The 27,805-nt window shown below is 34.8% G+C and overlaps 1 protein-coding gene across 3 annotated transcripts in view; it reads left to right on the forward strand.

The window, feature by feature from the left end:
• The window catches only part of LOC123561024 (uncharacterized), a 78,479-nt gene extending 54,407 nt beyond the window's left edge, over positions 1–24,072 (forward strand). For all 3 annotated transcript variants that reach the window (XM_053552290.1, XM_053552291.1, XM_053552292.1), the window contains 12 exons: positions 195–303; positions 628–782; positions 3,514–3,568; positions 4,399–4,547; positions 5,931–6,006; positions 7,658–7,838; positions 8,882–9,056; positions 17,386–17,488; positions 17,822–17,976; positions 20,615–20,669; positions 21,483–21,631; positions 22,546–24,072. In XM_053552290.1, coding sequence (XP_053408265.1) covers positions 195–303; positions 628–782; positions 3,514–3,568; positions 4,399–4,547; positions 5,931–6,006; positions 7,658–7,838; positions 8,882–9,056; positions 17,386–17,488; positions 17,822–17,976; positions 20,615–20,669; positions 21,483–21,631; positions 22,546–22,749 — 1,566 coding nt within the window. In that variant the 3' untranslated portion in view covers positions 22,750–24,072. The remainder of the gene's footprint in view (positions 1–194; positions 304–627; positions 783–3,513; positions 3,569–4,398; positions 4,548–5,930; positions 6,007–7,657; positions 7,839–8,881; positions 9,057–17,385; positions 17,489–17,821; positions 17,977–20,614; positions 20,670–21,482; positions 21,632–22,545) is intronic.
• The last annotated feature ends 3,733 nt before the right edge of the window (positions 24,073–27,805 follow it).

Raw genomic sequence — 27,805 nt, forward strand, 5'->3', positions numbered from 1 at the left:
ATTTGGAAAAAAACTGACATAAACCTTAGACATACCCCTTTATTATGCTTACATCACTACTGATTGTATTGTATATAAGGGAGAGTTTTCTATCTTTAAAATTTATAAATATTTATTGTATATACATAGATACATAAGTATTCATATTCATACGCTTGTTTTTCAATAAGAAATTGAACAAATTTTATTCACAGAGTGAGAAATCGTCGACGACTGCAGGGCTGTCGTCAGCATCAACAACAACAAGAACAACAACATCTGTCCAGTCGTCATCTGAAAAAACTACGCCAGCACAATATAAAGGTAACAGGTCGGGCCTAGAACCTACCCATTTATTTAAAAATAGTTTTATTAAATTGAATTCGACAATCTCTATTTATAAAATATACAAAACAACTTTCTAGTGAAATTACGCCCGGGAATAAATGTAGCTTAAATTAAGAGTAATATAATGCCATGACTTGTTTGATAATACACTTGTATGATAGCAGTTTGTCGTAGATCTTGTTTCAAGAATAGAAAACGTTTGTCAAATAATGCATAATAACCCCCACTCCTCCGTCAAGTACATATTACCATAGTTAAAACAAAATTTTCCTACAGTTTAATATTTCTCTCAATATTCAGACACATGTGAGAACAACTGCCTATGGATAGCTGACGGTGCTACTGGAAGATGCAGTTGGCTGTTTGACGAGTCAAGGTCGACGTACAAAATTAGACATACGTTGTGTAATGGATTTGCTAGCGGTTGCGAACGAACCTGCCACATCATTTCAGAGGTAATCACAATAACACAATGTACATACTTTTGCGTTAGCATATACGGCAATTTAGGCAGTTTTAGTGGTTACTCTGACGTGGTTTGGACCGACAACCTTTGCGGTGTGTAGGCGAAAGATCATTAACTATACCACCATGTTAAATTATGAAGTAGATAATAAAATGTCAATCGATCTGCTTACTTAATTTACGATCCTGTAGGTTATAGCTCTAGTGAGATACGTAGAGGTTTGTTTTTCGTGAATATAGAATTTAGAAATCTATTTCACTGAGAAGTGAAAATGCGAATATTTTCTCACTTCTCAGTGAGATATATTCAATACTCACGAAAAAAACAAACAGATTTTCTTTTATTATATGCTAATGATGCATTTTGCAACAAATTTTAATCTTAGCGCTGGAAACAGACGCGCGTAAACGAAATTCACATTAAGTAAAATTTGAATCGAAAATACAATATAATAAACAATGTACGGCTACAATTCTCATCCTTATTTAAGGAAATAATCTAAAAATTCATTGTACCATTAGATCGGCAAAACAGTGAGTGATATGCAGTGAGTGATATGGATTATATCTCACTGATAAAACACAGTACATGTATTTCATCAGTTAGCATAAAATAAAACAACATATTATAATATTTAATATTGTAAAAGAGTCGTTTAACTAACATCTTTCCACCCTGTCGCATATTTACATGAAAAATGTCACATTATTTGGAGAAAAACATTTGGGATTGTATTTTAAGAATTTTGATTGACATTTATTTTAAATTGATAGGTAATGAATAAACTAACTAATGACCAACCGCACATTTTTTTAAGACTAGCTCTTGGCCTATACTACACGTACAAGTATCGAACAGTGTCGTTCGAAAAAATATAGAAGTCATATCCTTGTATTCCCATTGTCAGTTTAACAAAACGTACCTGTCAGTAAGTTCGGTGTCGTAACATTTAGCCAGCGTCGACTGAAAGGCACGTTCAGTGACGTAGTCTTTTGCCACTCTCCGTCAAAGTGTACGTTCAGTGACGTAGTCTTTTGCCACTCTCCGTCAAAGTGTGCGTTCAGTGACGTAACATTTTGCCAGTCTCAGCCAAAGAGCACGTTGAGTGATGCAGCATTGTGCTGCTCTTTGTCAAAGGGCACGTTCAGTGATGTAACATTTTGCTTTTTTCGGTCAAAGGACATGGTCAGTGACGTAACGTTTTGCCACTCTCGGTCAAAGAGCACGTTTAGTGACGTAACATTGTGCCACACTCGGTCACAGGGCATGTAGAGTGACGTAAAATTTTGCCAATCTCAGTCCAAGAGCACGTTTGGTGGCGTAACATTTTGCCACTCTCGGTCAAATAACTTTCGTCTGAATAAAATTTTTAAATTTTTTAAAAGTTGACTAAAGGTAGTTGATGAGTATGCAGCGTCTCGTGACAAGAATCGTGTCAAAAATAATTTATAAAAATTAATCAATACAGCAGTCAACAACTATCAATACTGTAGTCAAAGAACTATTAAATACATTATAGCTCTTTGCTGTAGTGTACCGCCGATTCATAATAATGATAAAAGTAATGCATGTGTGAGCCATTTTATAAATCCCGCACGATAACTCTAACAATAACATGTTTGATAATTGTGATTTTTTTCACTATAACGTTTCAATACAGAAAATATTTTTGTTTGTTTTGGGTTAACGCCGTTTTTCAACAGTATTTCAGTCATGTAACGGCGGGCAGTTAACCTAACCTGTGTTCCTGGATTCTGTACCAGTACAAACCTGTTCTCCGCAAGTAACAGCCAACTTCTCCACATGTATCAGAGGTGGAGGACTAATGATTTCAGACACAATGTCTTTTATCAAATAGTCACGAAGAACATACGCCCCGCCCGAGGATCGAACTCACGACCTAGCGATCCGTAGATAAACGCTCTACCTACTGAGTATAACATTACAGCATGAGCTTAACTTTTATCGTTGACAATCTTTTTGAGTTCAATGATGCATGAGAATCATAACAGTCAAACAATAATATAAACATGCTGTCGTTTGAATTATCGTGCGGGGATAGTACTTCTTTATTAATGTACAATATTTAAAAGAAAATGATAAAATGATTTTTTTTCATAAACGTGCAATAATTGTTTTACTGAAATATAACATAACAGGATAAACCCAATAACTACGTACTTGAGCATTGTTTATTCCAGGGTCTCAGAGATAAGCATACTTTTTAGACAGAACCGCCCCCGCCACACCCTCCAATAACTGTTTACAAAAGCGTTGACGGTTATAACAACAATCAACTACATACATGTACTGCACATCGCAGTGCTTAATACAACGGAACAAGTGCGTTCTTGTAAAAAAAAATTGCAAATAAACAATAAATTAAATTAAAAACAAACTTATTAAACGTTAATTACAGATTTTCGTATTAATACATATTTTCAGTTTATCTAGATTAGGTGAATAATTTTAGGATAAGATTTTGTAAACTGGTACCAATTTCTGTAATTCAGATTTATTCGGCAAATAAGAAAATAATGAAGAACTGATTTTGTGCTTTTTCATCTTTAATGTCTCATAAATGTACTTATAGAACGGAAAGAGTGTTCAGGTCAGATTCTGTTTGGTGTGTTAATGTTTTTGTTCCTTTAGATATGGCCTTCTTTAACTTAAAAATTTCCAACGTGTACAGTCGAATTATATTGTTATTCAATTTTCAGGAATCTAAAAGCACTAGACAGCCTGGATCAACAGAAACAACCACTGCAAGAGCAGGTACTGTGTCTTGTATTCCAGCTAAGGCTCATTATATATGTATTTGTTTCAATGTGAGATCGAAATATCTTTAACCGAATGAATACTAAATGCAATATATTAAAGGGACTGACCTCCAGATTGTTCAAGAACATTTCAGGATATTAGAAAATAGTAACAGAAGGCTTTGAAACTTAGTTACTAATAGATTATATGTTACGGAAATACATGAGTATAGGGTCTTTTTTAACTAATTTTTCCGTTCAATATGGAAAAATTTGTGTCATATGGGGTACGGCGGGTAATCGACCTTAATCATAAAGCTTTATATATACGAATCCTTACGTGGTGTATTTGTCAAGATGGTTGGGACATTTTATTACCGAGTCAACCTGGGATCTAGTTCCAACTCTCTTAATTAAATAATTGTGTACAAACAAAAAGTTTTGACCATTATATGAACAAACTTCAATTTTAATAGCCAAGACAGAATTGGAGTCCAGTCCTTGCAAACAGTAGCGTAGTCTTTAATGAAAATGTTTTGATCTCACGTGTAAAGCAAACTGTTTTCTGTTATTTGTATGTATTTGCAAGGGTTTTTACCAAATTTCTGACATCTGTCTATGGCAGTACAGTCATACGGCTTTTTTTACTGTAATAACAATATAAATATTTCATATTAATTTTTCACTTTTCATGTAAAACATGAAATAATAAATAGATATAAAATGATTGTGTAAAGACAGCTATTCCCTTAATGACTTTTGATATAGAGTTATGTGTTTGTAATTATTTTAAAAGACGGCTGATGTTATTTTTTAACCGTTTACAATATTTATCAATAACCATAGTTTGTGAAGACACCTTTATGATGGTGGAAAAGTATTCATACGCATGCAGCGATCTTCTAAATCCCAGTTCGAATATATACAACAACAGACAGGCGCTTTGCTCATCAGACAGAAGCTCATGTTGCGTCACGTGCGAGCAAGTGAACAACGTAAGTATTTATGGTCCGTTAACAGCGCATATTATATAAGTCATAATCTGTCTGATTTTCTCGTAAAATCTTCATTTTGGGGAGTGAAACAGTAAGGGTACATGTTTCAAGACCGCCGTTTGAATTCTGCATAAATTGATGCAATGTCAGTAACGGATGAGTCATTTGTGTCTTAAAGAAAGATGTTTCTTGTAAAAATATCAGTCATTCATTTTATTTCTTTAATTCCGTAATCAGAGGTGGATGCAAGATTTTGGTTTACGGGAGCAAACTCCGAGGTTATGTCCTCCAAAGGACAAGTTTTCGCAAGTATATCTGAAATGGTGTCACCAGACATATATTTGACATAGTTTGAGTAGGAATATTTGGCATAATGCCACCTTTTAAATTTGTATTACAGAGGCAGGCATGTAAGATCCTTATATTCTTTTACATGTTTTCAAAATTAATTCAAACCTTGCTCCTTCATATATGAGTGATAATTTTACCCCTGTCAGTGCTGTCCACAATTCTACTAAATTCTGGATAAAGGTTGGTTCCAATTAACTTTGATAGTCAATGTTACATAGTGTTAGACAGCAAGAGATTATGCTATTCCTATTGTCAAAGGCTTTGACACAAAGTATTTTGCCTATATGGGGTGCACCCTGTAGAACAGTGTGGAACAGTTTGCCTTAATGTATCAGGGAATCTAGAACTACCTCTTCTTTTAAATCCAGGGTCAATGAACACTTTTTAAATTCTATTTAACTTTTACAACATGTGCTGTAATCTGTTCAGATAGATAGTCTAGTCATTAAAATGTTTGATTTTTACATGTGCTTTAAACATTTTTAGTTTAGTCTAGTCATTTTAATGTTTCACAGCAACTCGGAATAATTCTCATTCATTGATTCTTCCTATGCCATACAACACTACATGTCAAGGACCACAATGGAAATAAGAGTCTATTAAAACTCTTTTTTGTGTTATCCTTTACATATAATCTGGATTAACATGGCTATATAAGAAATCTAATTCATACATTATATATTGTTTGTTGTATGTATTGATGTCATACTTGCGATGTAATTGGACATTTAATGTTGAAATAAATCTATCTATCTACTGTCCAGCTGTTTTGTTAAGTATATATACTGTCTAGTGCTCGCTAAAATACTTCCTTTTGTTTTATGAACATCTATTTACTTTCTGAATTTAGAAAAAACAGACATAAACCTTAGACTTACCCCTTTATTATGCTTACATCAATACTCATTGTATTATATATAAGGAAAAGTTTTTTATCTTTAAAATTCATAAATGTTTATTGTATATACATAGATACAAAAGTATTCATACGCTTGTTTTTTCAATAAGAAATTGAACAAATGTTATTCACAGAGTGAGAAATCGTCGACAACAACAGCAACATCTGTTCAGTCGACAATTGAAAAACCTACGCCAGCACAATATAAAGGTAACAGGTCGGGCCTAGAGCGTACCCATTTATTTAAAAAAAGTTTTATTAAATTGAATTCGACAATCTCTTTTTATATTGCAAATAAAATCTACAAAACAGCTTTCTAGTGAATTGAAAAACCTACGCCAGCACAATATAAAGGTAACAGGTCGGGCCTAGAGCGTACCCATTTATTTAAAAAAAGTTTTATTAAATTGAATTCGACAATCTCTTTTTATATTGCAAATAAAATCTACAAAACAGCTTTCTAGTGAATTAAGGCCCGGGAATAAATTGAGCATAAATTAGGAGTAACATAATGCCATGACAATATAATAGTCAATAGCTTTTAAAGTAACAGAGGTATTAGATGTTATATAAATCTTTAATCAAAAGTTTTCTGAGTAAAAAAGTGGGGTACCTCTGTCAAAATTCAAATCAGAGTATTGGGATTGTTTCTTTTGGTATAAACTTTAATAGTAAATAGCTATCTTAAGTTTCAAGTCAAAGGTTTTTATGGTTGCAAAAATATTTGCCTTTTATCAGAAACTTCTGAAGTCGGAAAAGTCTAGCTAAAACTGCTACATTTTCAAAGCTGTAAATATTCAAGTCACATACTATTTCATGATTACTGTTTAAAGTTATGCATTGTTGTATATTACATATTTTATAACAGAATTTTCAAACGAATACATTATTTGATTACACTATACTGTACGCCAATGTCATTACCTTTTTACACGAGTTCGCTATGAAGTTCGTCTACAGGCTAAAATGTACCCAAACCAAAATGTACCCACATTTTACCAATCCCTTGTGAATTATTTCTAATGTAAAAGAATTTTACTTTCTATTTTCAGGTTTTTATTTCGCTAGCCAAAACAAGACAAATGTATTTCTTCGCTCTTTACTCGCTCCTGATTTTTTTTCAAAAATGAATTTATTTTTTCGCTCGCCGCCTCAGCATTTTTTTAAAAAAAATCCGATGCACAATTTTTCAGTTTGGTGTGGCCTAACAAAAATGTAATACAAAAGATAATGTTTACAAAAACTACAAGGTTGTAGAAGAAAAGAATTCTTAAAGTTGAACAAATCTGGGTTTTGATGTTAAAGTAGATATGAAAAATGTATAAACAAATGCATTAATCTTTTGCATGCTAGCCAAGAATGAAACTTGAGAAGCCAGTAAGGATATTTGAACTGTTGAAAAGCAAATGTGCAAAATTGTGTCTGTCCTTGCTACTACTGTTTGTGTCTTTAAGAATTACAATATTGACATCTAAGCTTTAAACTGGTAAACTTTAAAAGCAAGAAAGACTATAACATATTTAACAGAATTTTATCAGGCTTAACAACTAATCTACAACTACATTTATGATACTACAGTTTTAGGTAGATTTTATTATGTCCACCGATAGTTATATATAGTTTGCATCTCGTGGTGAAATAGCGCGTGATGAGTAACAAAAAGTACATTTGATGCTGACTACATTAGATTAGATATTTCCTTTTTTACCAAGGGAATGATAGATTCAAAAGTATTGTTCGTGTTTTTTATGTGAAATTTAAAGGACAGACTTTCTTCTCTTTTTCTGTATCAGCCGGGTTGATAATCTCCGTATTTTCAAACTGTTTACCTAGGTTGATTCTAATGTTTCTCTGATTCTAGAGGCGTGCAATACTGGAGATAAAGACGGCACGGGAGTTGAACTTCTTGGTACCCATTATGACTGCAAATACCTGCGCGACTTCTACCCAGAGGATAGACACATCGGTATATACGAGAGCCGGAATTACCACTGTAGAATGCCACTCACAGATTGTTGTCAAACATGTAACAGAATATTAAGGTACTCTGTGTTGTACATGAATTGTTCACTACTGGTAGGGAGGCGGATGGACACAGCCCATATCAACATAATCTTCATTTATATATAAGAAATCAAAGGGAAATATTGTCAGTCTGGGTAAAATTGAAACATAATATGTGGCAGTTCTTTTAATCGTCGATTTGCTCTACATTTTCACATTCAAGGGACTTGCAAGCTCATTTGAGCCAAAGTGGTAAAGGTTGATCTATTTTGACCATCCTGTATCGGTCCTCCGTCCTTCCGGAACGGTTTTATTGTTTATACACTAAAGACCCATATTCATTATTCTCAAGCAATCTAAACTGGTCAGAATTTTTGTGAAAATATAAAATTTAGATCAAATCAATTTGAAACCGGGTCATCTGAGGCCGAAATCAAGTTCAAATAATAAAAAGACTGTACTCTACAGGAAACAATTTTCTAGAGTCGTACAAACGAAATCTTAAGCAAAGTTCTATTGTGCATATCTGAATGGTAGATGATAAAAAAAGAAGTATTTCATGATAAATAAATTGCCTTTATCACTTGATTGTGGTCCCATTTAAACTTACGAAATAAGAACTGGGTTCTTACTGAATAAGAAGCAGTTTCCAAATAATGACATCTGTCTGCATATTGAGGATACTAACTTCTTACAATCAATTTAACATTAATATACCCGTACAACAAACAAATAAAAACATTCTTCGTGCGAATAATTGTAAACAATATCTGGAAGTGCGTGTCATTTTATGTTTTTTATGATAAGATTAATCCTCAAATGCATGCTCCTTTCACAACATTTTTTTTTCAGGTTGTCATTGTAGCTTTGCGCCGCCACAGTTAGATATTATTCAGACTTGTTTATTAACCCCAGCTAAGATAAGTTTACTATTTTAAACACTTAACTTCCCATCATCCTTATTACGTTTCATGCATAACTTCTAACCGCTGTATGATATATATTCATGAAATTTGTTTAAATCGTAAAAGCAAACATAAAATTTGACAAATAATAACATTGTTTGAATAAACTTTTGAAGCTGTGAAGATGCCCCTTCCAATGGAATATACCTAGCAGAGAGGTATTTCAACTGCTCCTTCTTGCTAAAGTATAATCCAGATGATGAACATGTTGGAATTTACAAAGACAGGAGATCAATCTGCAAACAAACCATGACCGATTGCTGTGCAAGCTGCGAGAAAGTTGCACAAGAGGTATTTATTTCAACATTTTCAAAGAGCTTTATATCCGCCGCCCGATTAGTTCAGTGGGGAGAGGGAAGGTCTATGAATCGCTTGGTGATGAGTTTGAACCCTTGGCGAGACGTATTTTCTCCTTGACGATTGATGTATGAACTCATTCGTCCTTCACCTCTGGTTGGCAGATATTTGTTGATAGTAGGTTGGTACTAATACGGAATCAAGAAACGCTGGTTAGGTTAACCGTTCGTCGTTCCATAACTGAAATATCGTTGATCTCTACTTTCACACCCGCAACCACGCACCCCCCCCCCCCCCCCCCCCCCCACACACGGCACACAAAGTAACCAAACAAACAACAACAACAACAAAAAGTAATATATATAGATTTGTTGCAGGTTAACAACCTAATGTCGTTACTTTCAATAAATGGGGTGATCAGACTCATAAACGAAATTTATGGCGATATTAAAGTTATGAGATGATAGTATCAGACACAGAAAAACATTATGTGCTACATACCATATCATGTTAGAAATTTTATAGATTGTAGATGTGTTTTATGAGGGAAAGAGTATATACTGCTGAACAAAATAGCTAATCCGCAATCAAGTTGCTATTTTGTCCAATATCTTAAAAATTACTAATATTTACTTTTCTAAAATTAAGCATACGATCTGACAAAGGTGTTGTGAATAACATTTCAAAATTTCAAAAATATCAAATTACGCAAAGATATGATCATATCCATTATACTACCGCATTACATTTTTTGAAAGTCTGGAAATGACACAAAAAGTTATAATTTTGGAAAACAGATAAATGCTTTATCATTTACCAGAATAAATAGGTGTAGATTTTGATTTTTCATCAGAAAATTGTTAAATATCTTGCAAGTATCAAATAACTTTTTTCGATAGGGTAGCGCTATATTTTATTTGTGTTATTTTTGTGTTAGTTCGTAAATTCTAGACATTTTTGTGTATTTTTGTACATTTTCAAAAAATTGAACACGTCATAGGTACGGTGCTTCATAAAGGCCAGCGCCTGCTCCCATGAACACGAAGCCCGAAAGTACGATGGTACGATGGCGAAGCGCGACAGTACAGTGTCGGAGCACGACAGTGCTATGTTGACAGTCCATTGTACTGTCGCACTTCGCCTTATGCCATCGTACAAGTTAAAACACAAGGTACAGGTCACTGAAAATAAGCTCATTTAATTTAATAAGATTTGTATTTAGTTTACACTCTAGGTCTCATATCCTTTCGGCTACCATAGCAGACTAATACGTACCATAAAAACGGGGGTCGCTATTACCGCTATCATACACCGACTGACTACCACAGACGCCTAAAACGTACCATCAAAACGAGGGTCCAGATTACTGACATCGTACAGCGTAGTACTACCGGATTTTTTTTGATTTTTCTTTGTATCTGGGGGGAAATTGAATGCTTTTTATTTATTGTAGAATTTGATCTGAAGTGTAAACTTTCATTTATGTTATTAACAAAACGGTATAAAATCAGTTAAACTAATGAGTTAAATCATTCATATGACATACTAAATAATATTACGCAACAAATTACAGGTCTCCATAAAATTTGAAAACAAAACCAAACGTCTCGTGCGCAATAATGTTCTAACATCATTGTTATCGCAATTTGTTGATAAGAAAATCCTTTGCAGACAATTAAGGAATCATTACTCTCCAAAAATACCCATTAGTTTTGATGGTTGCTCGTAGCGGTAATTACCGAACTCAGTTTTTAAAACTTAATTAATTACTCATTTCTACGTAACGGTATTTAAAGCTATTTTACTACGTCTGCATTATGCGGCTCCGGCATTCTAGAAGTCTGAAAACCACGGGTCTGCCACTGATGCGTTTTGTAGACTTTTCACCAGTTACTTTCACTGTGGCACTACGGTAGTTCTGAACTTTTTTCCATGAAAATTTAATACAAAATTTCACTGTGGTAATCAGAAATAATGTACATTTATACACTACGGCAGTAATATTTTAAATTGTTATTGCACATAGAACATACATATATACACTGTGGTAATTCTCTACAGAACGCTTCATCGTTTTTACGCCGCAACGGTAATACATATGCACACATCACTTCTTCCATTTGCATACTAGACGTGTGTAAATTTATCCACTATGGAAGTATTGTACTTTTCAAATTTAAATCTCAAACTTTAGGTAAGAATGCATTTAAATTATCCCAAAGTACTAAATGGTAATTTTGACTTTGAGCTCCATGCATTATGCATTATAATGCATGGATACTCTGGAATGCTTTATAAATGGTACAGTATTCAGTATTTCACATGTACCTTTATAAACTCATTATATTAATTTATAGTCCGGGTCCGTAATGTAGGAGATACATTCGTGCACTTGTAATCTCTGAATCCTCTCACTGACGGAGGGTCGCAGGTTCGAGCTGTGCTACCGACTAGGATTTTTTATTTGAGAAAGTAGGCAGTTGCTTACGGACTTTGGCGTCTAGTACTGGTCTTTCCCAGGAACGATGATTAGCTGAACTGGCTGCCTGATATAACTGGAATAATGTTGAAAATGGCCGTAAATTCAAACAAAAACAGACTCTAAAATGATCTGTTTCCAAAACCGTACATGAATGTGCTTTCGGTGAAATGAGATCTTATAATTCTTCATTATATGATTAAACAATTGATACCTTAATTGTGACTTTAATGAAAAGTATCAACGGGATACAGCTCGCAACTGGGATACGCTCTAATTCAGATTTAATGCTATTAATAAATTCAGTTATTTTAAAATCTGTTTGAAAGTCAGTAAGGCATAACAGACTAAGAAAACGACACTTTTAGCCACTATTATAAGTTTTACCACGAAGTGTTATTCGACATTTTTGAGTTTTGTTTTGGCACTTGCATCGTATACACCACAAAAACAGATTATGAATATGAATAAATTTAAATGAACCTCAACGCGTTTACATGGTCCGATCCGCTGACATAACTGGTAGGTGACTAAAAGTAAAATGCAACAAAAACATTTTTATAACAGAAAATAATAAGATAAAACAATAAAATTAACAACTGAATGAATGTACAGGCAATCTCCTATGAAAGGTTATGAGTAAGAAGAATCATATATCAAATGCTACACAACCTAAACAACGTATTTTGGACTAAATTTCACGATAGACTTATACTACTTACAGTCCGATAAGGAGAAACGGGTAGGAGACTAAAAGTAAAACATTAAAAGCAAACAAAAACATTTGGCAGAAAATAAAAAAAAAATTATATTTAAACGAAAGCAAGTTGTGAAAGCTATAACAGATGAGGATCATTCATTACTTAAAAATCATCGCAAAAGGTAACATAGAGCATATGTAATGTTACACAAAAAGTTCACTAAAAGTCATGAAATGATTCCTGTTTTTTGTTGAATTTGTACTGTAGTCCGTTTAAACTGAGTAAGAATGAAACAATTTTGTCAACAATTTACGACAGTAACCGTTAATCTATATATACATATATTTTTTGAATAGCCTTCTAAAGGCAAGGGGGTGGGGGTAGGGTAATTAGCATTGTTAATGACGCATAGAAAGAAAAATTCACTGTGATAAACGTGACATCGGTAGAACTGTTTAATAAGTTAGTTATGTGTATATATTTAATATGCCCGGTTGTATGATTATTATTTCGATACCATATTACAATGTATCAAAATTCACAAGAAGCCAAACTTTATGAAACATGTTTTTCTTGAATTTCAAAACTTTAACTCTAAACACCTTTTCCCTTGAGACAGCTCATATTAGAAAATGTTATTGCATGTGAAAATTAATTATCAAAAGATGAATCAATCAAACTTTCTCGTTCGTACTAAAAACATAACGTTCATATACACACGACACATAGTAAAAATGTGTACACCATGTAATGTTGTCACTAAACTTAGACACTGTCTGTTTCTTTCTCCAGTTTATGCTTAATGTCCGCTAGTCAGACAGTCATTTCTTCTTCGTCGATTTCCAAGATAATTTTGTTGGCATTTTACGGGGTGTTTCTATTTTAATATGTACCTTCCTGGGAGATTTTTTGCAACCGTTATGTAGCTAAATCGAAGGAAGGGATTTCTTATTAAAATGTAGTAATAATGAGCAATGATAAAACGTATCAAATTATAACATTTAGTGATTTGCAATGGTTATATATACTAAAATCGATTTTCTGGAGTTTCTAATTTTGCTCTTGTTGCCATAAGTTTTACGGACGTTTTCGGATTGGAGGTCTGTATGGACTTGTCCTTTAGTTAGCCAATCCCAGTTCTGGACGCATGATACGAAAGAAAGCATTCCCTGAAAGTATCATTTAAAAGATCACGGGGATTAACCCTGAAAATAGATGACAAATATTTTTATGTAAGCAAGACATTTTGATTTTCAACTACAATTATTGCACAACTTCTCTGGAACTGGCTTTTGTACTTAAGGGCTGGATTTCTCGAAGCTTTTTATCCTGTACTAAGAAGATTAACCTGTTAAGAGCAGTCGAATATATAATGCAATAACAGACTTTTCCTCTTCTGACATGCTTAAATATTTTGAGAAATTTGACCCAGAGCGATAATTTGAGTACATTTTTGGATTTGAGCGACTTGTTGACTCAGACCCAATTTATATACATGGAGTAAAAGAAAGTACGTTCACGTAACATAGCAATGACTCAATAATACCATGAAATCTTTAAAACTACTCAATAGATCAATATAACTTTATAATAAGAAGAGTATTGTTATACCTGTGTAAATTGTCTTTACACCGCTTACAACCAAATGATGACGTTGGTGTTCGGAGACCACAGGCGGTCTTTAGTTTCTTCATACTGCAAAACTGACAAGCATTTGTTCGCCCTGACATTGAGATAATTGCATGTGAGTCTGCAAACTCTCGGTCAATGGTATCAACTACCTGCGTCTGTTTGGGTTTCCTAATTCCTGAACGGTAACCTTCCATACTCTAGCTACCATGTTTCCATCTTTGATTTGACGTGTCATATGCTGTCCTTTGTTCATTGTACTAACCGAAACCAGGACTTATAATGTATTACATGTATTACATTATTCCTGCCGAAACATCCTTCTGTCGGACTAATTTCTGTGGTTTCAAATCATATGGCAAGAATTTTTGCCCTAATTAAAAGACCCACAAAGATGGGCTGAGCTGGCAAGGAACGCCTGTGCCAAAGGGATGTGTCTAGAAGCACTATACGGTTCAACCAGATGTTCAACAACCTTCCTCGTTAGTTCTACTTCCTTTTTTCCTCTAATATAAACTTTAAACTTCCAAAGATATGCAGAAACTGCATCTGCTAAAACGAATATTTTAAAGCCTCTCTTTAATACATACTATTAACTAAATGTTTATCTATTTATCTTTTTATACTGCATCACTCCTCTTTACGAGTATTACGTGCAGCTGTGCGCCTGTACAAGAATTTTAAAAGTAGAATGGACAGGAGAATTAAATGCATGAATACAGCTGATAGTGTTAAAAACAAGAAGAATTTACAGATAAAAGCAGTTTAAAGAAACATCATGTTAAGCATTGTGTGCAAGTTTGGTTACACCCTGCCTAAACTGGTTCAGGGTTGGGGCTTGCACAAGTTGTACTGGAAGGGAATTCCAAAGTACTATGGTGCCTGGAAAAAAGAGTACTTATAGTAATTACAGGGAGTGAGGATCTAGGTATAGGAGTGGGGATGCATATGTCTTGTTAGACGGGATTGGGGAGGGGGAGGGGCTGACATAGGGAGGAAGTGGTACAGCGACAAAACCACTCTGCAAATAATTACCACAGTAGACGTTTGCAGGAAGAACGAATTTTAATGTAGTACCGCAGTGTAGTTTTACTCGTCCTGTTACTAAGAACTATAGTAGACTTTTGTGAGAAACTTGAATTTTAAGGCAGTGTCATAGTGTAGTTAGACATATTAAATGAAATTAAGTGCACTTCCACAGTGCTGAGAAAGTTACCCTGCGAAAGGATTAAACTAGTAATCAAAACTTATCATGTAGGCATTATTTATTCCCCCGATTACCACAGTAATTTAATGCAGGGCATGCGAAACCAAAGAGAGTGCCGCAGCGTATTAATACATATTCACACAAAATAGCATGTACTGCCACAGTGATGCAGTGGCCGTTTAAATATGTGACTTTTCATAAATAACATTAACTGTTTGTTTTATCTTTATATAAATACCATAGTAGACTATTGCAGGAAACAAGAAATTATAAGTTGTGCCACAGTGTAGTTATACCAATAACCACACAATGGACATAACTACCATAGTGTAGCAACCGTTTTACATAAAAATTACCGCAGCATAAAAATGTAGTATATTTTTGTTAATTCCTTCTATTTTCAATTGCGAAAAAATACAATTTTTACCCAAATACTGCATTATGCGCTATGGAAATGAGCACCCCCATTTTTCTGATACGTATTAGTCGTCTGCGGTAGCCCGCCTGCAAAACAGTAGCGGTAATGGAGAACCCCAAAAATATAGTCTGCATTTGGCGTCTCAGGTAGTGCGTCGGTGTACGATAGCGGTAGTCGAAAGGATATAGATAACTTAAAGGAATATTTTTCAAATATCGAGGGCTCAGAGCGAAACTAGTCTAAGTGTATATTGAAATAGAAGCAGATAAACAAGTTTCGCTCTGAGACCACGCTATCAAATCGTTACCTGCTGCAGATAGAGTTGACCAAATTATTCTTTGACATGTTTTAAAAATTAATTCAAAACTTGCTCCCTCATATATGAGTGATAATTTTACCCTTGTCAGTGCTATCCATAATTACTCTATTAGATTCAGGGTAAAGGTTGGTTCCAATTAACTTTGACAGTCAAAGTTATATACTATCAGACAGCAAGAGATATGCTTTCCTATTGTCAAAGGCTTTGACAAAAGGTATTTTGACTATATGGGGTGAACCCTGTGGAACAGTGGGGAACGGCTCAGAGATTCTAGAACTACCTCTTCTTTTAAATCCAGGGTCAATGAACGTTTTTTAAATTCTATTTAACTTTTACAACATGTGCTGTTATTTGTTCAAATAGATAGTATAGTCATTTAAATTTGATTTTTATATGTGCTTTAAACATTTTTAGTTTAGTCTAGTCATTTTCATGTTTCACAGCAACTCAGAATAATTCTCATTCATTGATTATTCCTATGTCATACAACACTACATCTCAAGTACCACAATGGAAATAAGAGTCTATTAAAATTCTTTTTTTGTGTTATCCTTGACATGTAATCTGGATTAACATGACTATATTAGAAATCTAATTCATACATTATCTATTGTTTGTTGTATGTATTGATGTCATACTTGCGATGTAATTGGACATTTAATGTTGAAATGAATCTATTTATCTACTATCCAGCTGTTTTGTTAAGTATATATACTGTCTAGTGCTTGTTAAAATACTTCCTTTTGTTTTATGAACATTTATTTACCTTCTTAATTTGGAAAAAAACTGACATAAACCTTAGACATACCCCTTTATTATGCTTACATCACTACTGATTGTATTGTATATAAGGGAGAGTTTTCTATCTTTAAAATTTATAAATATTTATTGTATATACATAGATACATATGTATTCATATGCATACGCTTGTTTTTCAATAAGAAATTGAACAAATTTTATTCACAGAGTGATTAACAAATAAGAAAAATCAACAACAACACGTGTAGCGTTTGTTCATAGATAATTATTAACTTCCAACGCTTTGGCGTTAAGCCTTCCTCAGGGAAGAATAACAATAAAAACAACGGACGTGACGTCGTTAAACAACGTCGCGTAAAAAGGCGGTAAAATGTATACAAAGTTTAGATCTACATTATTTACAATGTTAAATAAATTAAAAATAACGTTCCTTTAAACGGATTTAACAAACATACCAAGTAAATTGTCGGATAGTGTTTATACAAAATTTCCCATACTTATGTATATAAAAAACAGAAAAGGAAAAAACAACGATATACTCGGCATTACATATCTATATATGTAGATCGATACAATTAGTTAATTGGTCAATTAATATCAAATAAAACTTTAGAATTTAAACCATCTGGATAGAGCGTTTTCAGTTTATGTATCCACACTGTTTCTTTGCAGAGACGATCAATGTCATTTCTTACAACATCAATAGGCATAAAAGAAAAGTCCTTTAAGCAATGATCTCGTAAATTGAAATGTGATGCAACCTTTGAGGAAAAAGTAGGGTCAGTAAAACTATTTTTTTTTTATTCACAGAGTGAGAAATCGTCGACGACTGTAGGGCTGTCGTCAGCATCAACAACAACAACAACATCTGTCCAGTCGTCATCTGAAAAAACTACGCCAGCACAATATAAAGGTAACAGGTCGGGCCTAGAACCTACCCATTTATTTAAAAATAGTTTTATTAAATTGAATTCGACAATCTCTTTTTATATTGCAAATAAAATATACAAAACAACTTTCTAGTGAATTTAGGCCCGGGAATAAATTTAGCTTAAATTAAGAGTAATATAATGCCATGACTTGTTTGATAATATACTTGTATGATAGCAGTTTGTCGTAGATCTTGTTTCAAGAATAGAAAACGTTTGTGAAATAATGCATAATAACCCCCACTCCTCCGTCAAGTACATATTACCATAGTTAAAACAAAATTTTCCTACAGTTTAATATTTTTCTCAATATTCAGACACATGTGAGAACAACTGCCTATGGATAGCTGACGGTGCTACTGGAAGATGCAGCTGGCTGTTGGACGAGTCAAGGTCGACGTACAAAATTAGACATACGTTGTGTAATGGATTTGCTAGCGGTTGCGAACGAACCTGCCACATCATTTCAGAGGTAATCACAATAACACAATGTACATACTTTTGCGTTAACATATACGGCCATTTAGGCAGTTTTAGTGGTTACTCTCACGTGGTTTGGACCGACAACCTTTGCGGTGTGTAGGTCATTAACTATACCACCATGTTAAATTATGAAGTAGATAATAAAATGTCAATCAATCTGCTTACTTAATTTACGATCCTGTAGGTTATAGCTCTAGTGAGATACGTAGAGGTTTGTTTTTCGTGAATATAGAATTTAGAAATCTATTTCACTGAGAAGTGAAAATGCGAATATTTTCTCACTTCTCAGTGAGATATATTCAATATTCACGAAAAAACAAACAGACGCGCGTAAACGAAATTCACATTAAGTAAAATTTGAATCGAAAATACAATATAATAAATAATGTACGGCTACAATTCTCATCCTTATTTAAGGAAATAATCTAAAAATTCATTGTACCAGTAGATCGGCAAAACAGTGAGTGATATGCAGTGAGTGATATGGATTATATCTCACTGATAAAACACAGTACATGTATTTCATCAGTTAGCATAAAATAAAACAACATATTACAATATTTAATATTGTAAAAGAGTCGTTTAATTAACATCTTTCCACCCTGTCGCATATTTACGTGAAAAATGTCACATTATTTGGAGAAAAACATTTGGGATTGTATTTTAAGAATTTTGATTGACATTTATTTTAAATTTATAGGTAATGAATAAACTAACTAATGACCAACTGCACATTTTTGTTAAGACTAGCTCTAGGCCTATACTACACGTACAAGTATCGAACAGTGTCGTTCGAAAAAATATAGAAGTCATATCCTTGTATTCGCATTGTCAGTTTAACAAAACGTACCTGTCAGTAAGTTCGGTGTCGTAACATTTAGCCAGCGTCGACTGAAAGGCACGTTCAGTGACGTAGCCTTTTGCCCTCTCCGTCAAAGTGTACGTTCAGTGACGTAACATTTGCCAGTCTCAGCCAAAGAGCAGCATTGTGCTGCTATTTGTCAAAGGGCACGTTGTGATGCAGCATTGTGCTGCTATTTGTCAAAGGGCACGTTGAGTGATGTAACATTTTGCTTTTCTCGGTCAAAGGACATGGTCAGTGACGTAACATTTTGCCACTCTCGGTCAAAGAGCACGTTTAGTGACGTAACATTGTGCCACACTCGGTCACAGGGCATGTAGAGTGACGTAAAATTTTGCCAATCTCGGTCCAAGAGCACATTTGGTGGCGTAACATTTTGCCACTCTCGGTCAAATAACTTTCGTCTGAATAAAATTTTTAAAAAGTTGACTAAAGGTAGTTGATGAGTATGCGGCATCTCGTGACAAGAATCATGTCAAAAATAATTTATAAAAATTAATTAATACAGCAGTCAACAACTATCAATACTGTAGTCAAAGAACTATTAAATACATTATAGCTCTTTGCTGTAGTGTACCGCCGATTCATAATAATGATAAAAGTAATGCATGTGGGAGCCATTTTATAAATCCCGCACGATAACTTTCACAATAACATGCTTGATAATTGTGATTTTTTTCACTATAACGTTTCAATACAAAAAATATTTTTGTTTGTTTTGGGTTAACGCCGCTTTTCAACAGTATTTCAGTCATGTAACGGCGGGCAGTTAACCTAACCTGTGTTCCTGGATTATGTACCAGTACAAACCTGTTCTCCGCAAGTAACAGCCAACTTCTCCACATGTATCAGAGGTGCAGGACTAATGATTTCAGACACAATGTCTTTTATCAAATAGTCACGAAGAACATACGCCCCGCCCGAGGATCGAACTCACGACCTAGCGATCCGTAGATAAACGCTCTACCTACTGAGTATAACATTACAGTATGAGCTTAACTTTTATCGTTGAAAACCTTTTTGAGTTCAACAATGCATGAGAATCATAACAATCAAACAATAATATAAACATGCTGTCGTTTGAATTATCGTGCGGGGGTAGTACTTCTTTATTAATGTACACTATGTAAAAGAAAAGGATAACATGATTTTTTTCCATAAAAGTGTAATAATTGTTTTACTGAAATATAACATAACAGGATAAACCCAGTAACTACGCACTTGAGCATTGTTTATTCCAGGGTCTCGAAGATAAGCATACTTTTTAGACAGAACCGCCCCCCCCCCCCCCAAAAAAAAACTGTTTACAAAAGCGTTGACGGTTATAACAACAATGAACTACATACATGTACTGCACATCGCAGTGCTTAATACAACGGAACAAATGCGTTCTTGTAAAGACAAATTGCAGATAAACAATAAATTAAAGTAAAAACAATTTTACTTATTAAACGTTAATTACAGATTTTCGTATTAACAGATATTTTCAATTTATCTAGATTAGGTGAATACTTTCAGAATAAGTTTTTGTATACTGGCACCAGTTTCTGTAATTCAGATTTATTCGGCAAATAAGAAAATAATGAAGAATTGATTTTGTGCTGTTTCAGTTTTAATGTCTAATAAATGTACTTATAGAACCGAAAGAGTGTTCAGGTCAGATTCTGTTTAGTGTGTTAATGTTTTTGTTCCTCTAGATATGGCCTTCTTTAACTTAAAAATTTCCAAAGTGTACAGTCGAATTATATTATTATTCAATTTTCAGGAATCTAAAAGCACTAGACAGCCTGGATCAACAGAAACAACTACTGCAAGAGCAGGTACTGTGTCTTGTATTCCAACTAAGGCTCATTATATATGTATTTGTTTCAATGTGAGATCGAAATATCTTTAATCGAATGAATACTAAGTGCAATATATTAAAGGGACTGACCTCCAGATTGTTCAAGAACATTTCAGGATATTAGAAAATAATAACAGAAGGCTTTGAAACTTAGTTACTAACAGATTATATGTTACGGAAATACAGGAGTATAAGGTTTTTTATTAATTTTTCCGTTCAAAATTGAAAAACGTGTGTCATATGGGGTAAGGCGGGTAATCGACCTTAATCATAAAGCTTTATATACACGAATCCCTACATGGTGTATTTGTCAAGATGGTTGGGACATTTTATTACCGAGGCAACCCGGGATCTAGTCCTAACTCGTGTTTTTCTTGATTTAATAATTGTGTACAAACAAAAACTTATGACCATAATATGACATACTTCAATTTAAATAGCCAAGACAGAGTTGGAGTCCAGTCCATTCAGTAGCGTAGTCTTTAATGAAAATGTTTTGATCTCACGTGTAAAGCAAATTGTTTTCTGTTATTTGTATGTATTTGCAAGGGTATTTACCAATTTTCTGCCATCTGTCTATGGCAGTACAATCATACGGTCTGTTTACTGTAATAACAATATAAATATTTCATACTAATTTAAAACATGAAATAAAAAATAGATAAAATGATTGCGTAAAGACTGCCATTCCCGTTAATGACTTTTTATATAGAGTTATATGTTTGTAATTATTTTAAAAGACGGCTGATGTAATTTTTTAACCGTTTAGAATATTTATCAATAATCATAGTTTGTGAAGACACGTTTATGATGGTGGAAAAGTATTCCTACGCATGCAGCGATCTTCTAAATCCCAATTCGAATATGTACAACAACAGACAGGCGCTTTGCTCATCAGACAGAAGCTCATGTTGCGTCACGTGCGAGCAAGTGAACAACGTAAGTATTTACGGTTCGTTAACAGCGCATATTATATAAGTCATAATCTGTCTGGTTTTCCCGTAAAATCGATATCTTTGAATGTGAAACATTAAAGGTACATGTTTCAAGCCCGCCGTTTGAATTCTGCGTAAATTGATACAATATCAGTAACGGATGAGTCATTTGTGTCTTAAAGAAAGATGTATCTTCTTAAAATATCAGTCATTCATTTTATTTCTTTAATTCCGTAATCAGAGGTGGATGCAAGATTTTGGTTTAGGGGAGCAAACTCCGAGGTTATGTCTTCCAAAAGACAAGTTTTCGCAAGTATATCTGAAATGGTGCCACCAGACATATATTTGACATAGTTTGAGTAGGAATGTTTGACATAATGCCACCTTTTAAAAATGTACATTTCAAATTAGCGATTCGACCAAAAAATGATAGCTTTCTGCTTTGGTGATCATCCGGTCCTTCTTTTTGAGCTATTACAAATACTTCTATTATAAAGGTTTGCGGGCGAAGAGAGGAAAATATAGATGACACTATTTCAGGCTTTGAAAAAATGTATGCTTGTCAGGTCCGTAGGAGGACATTTAAATCCTGTATTTAAATAAGCTGTCATGCAAATCTATATAAGCGAGAAAAGAAAATTTCGAGTTTTTCACTATGTACTTACATCAGCTAAAAAATTGACTCCCTTGAAAACCCTCTTTCACAAAAATGGCTAAATATGATATTCAGTTCCTGTTTCATATCGGACGAAGTATTTATCCTTAAGACGAAAATGAGTGCCTTTTGCAGAGAGGAGCGATATGGAAACAGAACACGAACACGTGATATATGCTAGAAATCTGACGTCACTGTCTCTTTAAAAGTGTGGCTTAATGTTAATAAGCTTGTTGCTGTCTGATGATGCATTTTTTTTCCAGGTAAAGCCTTCCGGTGTCATAAAGTACACCGACCAAAATATGATCGACAAAGGCGGGAACGTGATTGAAAATATGCCATCAGTCGCCAACGCAAACGGCTACCAAAGTGACTCTTCGGGACCTACAGACGGCGTAAAACTTAACATCAACGCTCAAACAAAGCACCCCACGCCACAGCCAGGAGTTCAGAACAAGTTTCTATAAAATTATCAAAGCCAGTACCGACAGAATTCATAAGGAAGAAGGAAGAAGAAGGGACATGTTCAATGCACTGATTGCTAATATATATAACTTTTCTGAAAGTGCATCAGGCAAAAAATTGAAATGTGAGGTTTCTTACATAAGGAAACACAGTAGACAACCGTTTTCTGTATTGACTCACCAGTCAATGTGTTTCGGCAGGCATGACCTTCCATTTAAAAAAAAAACAAAAAAAAAACAGTCAAATTAAAAGTTGCCATTTTTTTTATTAAATTAATGATTATCATATGATAATGAAGGTTTAACGCATAGAGAATCAGGGGTGGTCAAAATTCAAATCTTCATTAGTTTTTTTTTTTTCTTTCTTGAGCTTTTTGTCTTTTTTTTTTTATTGAATTAGACTTTTATATTTTTTGTTTTTTTTTTTTGTATAATCAGTCTCTGTACAGCAATATATGTTTATACTAGATTCTAGATCCATCTGTTACCTTAACTTAACCTTGGGGAAGGGCGGTCGCTAATAATGTTGGAAAAACTTGTGGCCCAACCCTTTTGCTTCAGATTTCAATGTATATTTTACTTAACATGCTTTTCTAATTCTCATTAATTTATGTTAAAATAACGCATGTGTTTAACGTTAATTGTATTATAAACATTGTATTGATTCGTTTGCAATAAAATATGAGCCGTGCCATGAGAAAACCAACATGGTGGGTTTGCAAGCGGCAGTGATCCAGACCAGTCTGCGCATCCGCGCAGTCTGGTCAGGATCCATACTGTTCGCTTTTAAAGCCTATTGGAATTGGAGAAACCGTTAGCGGACAGCATGGATCCTGACCAGACTGCGCGTATACGCAGGCTGGTCTGGATCCATGCTTGTCGCAAACCCACTATGTTGGTTTTCTCATGACGCGGCTCAATTATGTTTAAACTATTAATGCATAGCAACACTCTAGAGGCAATATCTACAAGAAGACAACAGCATATGTTTATTTAATGGCTTGTCGGTCGATAGTCAATAATATTTGTCACCGAGAGGGCAAGGTTGCGGAAAAGGCTCTTGTATGATGATTTCAAGCCAAAAATGTTGTTGAAATAGCGATGTATTTTGTTTAATATAAATGCAGATAGCCTCTGTTGTTTGTGAATACATTTGTTCATGTAATATTCAATGTTTTGTATCACGTCAAAAATGAAAATTTTAGTTATTTATTCATAACTTATGCAGTATAGTAAATTTCTGAAGTTGTAATAGCTGAAGTTAAAATAAATCATGTTGTAACTTGTAATTGTTAAACAGCTAATAAATTTTATTAAGTATCTTTACATCGCCGTTCTTGTCTTAGTGTTTTAGGTTAAAAAGGTCATATCATCAGAAATGATAATGCGACTAACCACCCTCCCAATCCCCGGGTTCAAATAATTTAGATTTGCTATAGAAACATTTGCTGTGTTTAAAGAACACGTTTCAAAAACGCCAGTTAACGCATTTCATGCCAAAATCGAAGTGACTTGATAAAAGTGAGAAATACAAGTATAAACTACCGAATTGACAGTGGCATAACGAAGACAATGTGTAAACATTAGATTGAATGATTGTAGTATTATGCGCAGTATTTGATATACTAAGCGGAGTCTAAATCTATTTATGTTTTGTTTTGTACTTAAAAGAGACGGACTGAAAAGTTTTTGCAGATGAAGTTGTGAAAACACATCAATTCAGGGTGGGCCTAAATGATCCACCTGTCATCCTGCAATATAGCTGTATTATACCAACATTACCAGAATGATTTTCACGAAGTTCATGTGGGAGAAAAATATAGGTCACTAGGTTGTGGTGGGTCTTTAAACTTTATTTAATAGAAGTCAAAGCGATACAAAATATGCTTTTTAAACTAGTTTACCAGCAAACCTCATTTTTCATGATGGTCCTCATTATGTATATAGCCAGCTGATGGAGTGGCGCCGCTCAGTAAGACAGACATATACCAGTAGCTACTACCAAACGTATTAAGATGGAATAAAGGAGTAACAATCGCCATGAGTGAACAGTTTTGCTATGTCTGGGAACCTTTAGGAGACACATGAACATGTTACTTTGCAAAGGTTCCGCTGTACTTTATAAGTCTCAAAAAGTGGTTCCAGTATACTATATAAATATGTCCGTGAGACATGTTCATATAACAAAGTGAAATTTCTGCAGAACATGATGTCCTTGAAACATGTTCATGTAGTACAGTGGAACTACTGTGGAGAAACATGTCCGTGAGACATGTCATGTAGTACAGTGGAACGACTGTGGAGAAACATGTCCGTGAAACATGTACATATAGTACAGTGGAACGACTGTATTCATGTAATACAGTGGAACTATTGTGGTGAGACATGTACATATAGTACAGTGGAACGACTGTAGAGAAACATGTCCGTGAGACATGTTCATGTAGAACAGTGGAACTACTGTGGAGAAACATGTCCGTGAGACATATTCATGTAGTACAGTGGAACTACTGTAGAGAAACATGTCCGTGAGACATGTACATGTAGTACAGTGGAACTACTGTAGAGAAACATGTCCGTGAGACATGTACATGTAGTACAGTGGAACGACTGTGGAGAAACATGTCCGTGAGACATGTTCATGTAGTACAGTGGAACGACTGTGGAGAAACATGTCCGTGAGACATGTACATATAGTACAGTGGAACGACTGTATTCATGTAATACAGTGGAACTATTGTGGTGAGACATGTACATATAGTACAGTGGAACGACTGTAGAGAAACATGTCCGTGAGACATGTTCATGTAGAACAGTGGAACTACTGTGGAGAAACATGTCCGTGAGACATGTTCATGTAGTACAGTGGAACTACTGTGGAGAAACATGTCCGTGAGACATGTACATGTAGTACAGTGGAACTACTGTGGAGAAACATGTCCGTGAGACATGTACATGTAGTACAGTGGAACAACTGTGGAGAAACATGTCCGTGAGACATGTTCATGTAGTAAGTGGAACAACTGTGGAGAAACATGTCCGTGAGACATGTACATGTAGTACAGTGGAACTACTGTAGAGAAACATGTCCGTGAGACATGTTCATGTAGTACAGTGGAACGACTGTGGAGAAACATGTCCGTGAGACATGTACATATAGTACAGTGGAACGACTGTATTCATGTAATACAGTGGAACTATTGTGGTGAGACATGTACATATAGTACAGTGGAACGACTGTAGAGAAACATGTCCGTGAGACATGTTCATGTAGAACAGTGGAACAACTGTGGAGAAACATGTCCGTGAGACATGTTCATGTAGTACAGTGGAACAAACATGTCCGTGAAACATGTTCATGTAGTACAGTGGAACTGCTGTAGAGAAACATGTCCGTGAGACATGTTCATGTAGTACAGTGGAACTGCTGTAGAGAAACATGTCCGTGAGACATGTACATGTAGTACAGTAGAACTGCTGTAGAGAAACATGTCCGTGAGACATGAACATGTAGTACAGTGGAACTGCTGTAGAGAAACATGTCCGTGAGACATGTACATGTAGTACAGTGGAACTACTGTAGAAGAAACATGTCCGTGAGACATGTTCATGTAGTACAGTAACTACGTACTGTAAAGAAACATGTCCATGAGACATGTACATGTTATACAGTGGCACCTTTGCTAAGCGAAATGCCTGTTAGACTTACATAGTACAGTTGCATCTTTTCAGAGAAACATGTCCGTGAGACATGTTCATGTAGTACAGTGGAACGACTGTGGAGAAACATGCCCGTGAGACATGTACATATAGTACAGTGGAACGACTGTATTCATGTAATACAGTGGAACTATTGTGGTGAGACATGTACATATAGTACAGTGGAACTACTGTAGAGAAACATGTCCGTGAGACATGTTCATATAGAACAGTGGAACTACTGTGGAGAAACATGTCCGTGAGACATGTTCATGTAGTACAGTGGAACAACTGTGGAGAAACATGTCCGTGAGACATGTTCATGTAGTACAGTGGAACTACTGTAGAGAAACATGTCCGTGAGACATGTACATGTAGTACAGTGGAACTACTGTAGAAGAAACATGTCCGTGAGACATGTACATGTAGTACAGTGGAACTACTGTAGAGAAACATGTCCGTGAGACATGTACATGTAGTACAGTGGAACTACTGTAGAGAAAAATGTCCGTGAGACATGTACAAGTAGTACAGTGGAACTACTGTAGAAGAAACATATCCGTGAGACATGTTCATGTAGTACAGTAACTACGTACTGTAGAGAAACATGTCCGTGAGACATGTACATGTTATGCAGTGGCACCTTTGCTAAGCGAAATGCCTGTCAGACTTACATAGTACAGTTGCATCTTTTCAGAGCAACATGTCCGTGAGACATGTACATGTTATACAGTGGCACCTTTGCTAAGTGAAATGCCTGTTAGACTTACATAGTACAGTTGCATCTTTTCAGAGCAACATGTCCGTGAGACATGTACATGTAGTACAGTTGAACCTCTACAGATTAAGATGTGCGGGATTTATCATTCCCCCGCACCCATTCAATTTACTCCTCGGATTTACGCTTATCTCAGAAATGGTCCCGGCCTTCGTAAAAATCGCGGAAAATTCTCATCCCTTAGATTTTAGGATTGCTTGTCAAAAATATGCCTGTCACTAACTGCGCGGAAAATGTAGACCCGGCGATATACAATTACAAACAAGTAAAAAATTGCTGCAAGATGCAGCAAATAGATGGTCGCACGGCCCAAAAAAACAAAGTGTTTGACCCATACTCAAACTTGACCTAGATTTTATCAAGGCAATGATTCTGACCAAATTTCATAAAGATCAATTGAAAAATACTGTCTTTATCGCATACACAAGGTTTTTCTTTGATTTGACCTATGACCTACATTTTGGCCCCAGATGACCCATATTCAAACTCGACCTAGATTTCATCAATGCAATCATTCTGACATAATTTTATGAAGATCAATTGAAAAATACAGCCTCTATCGCATACACAAGGCTTCTCTTT

This window comes from Mercenaria mercenaria, chromosome 10 (genome assembly GCF_021730395.1).
Source record: "Mercenaria mercenaria strain notata chromosome 10, MADL_Memer_1, whole genome shotgun sequence".
Classification (NCBI taxonomy): Eukaryota; Metazoa; Mollusca; class Bivalvia; order Venerida; family Veneridae; genus Mercenaria; species Mercenaria mercenaria.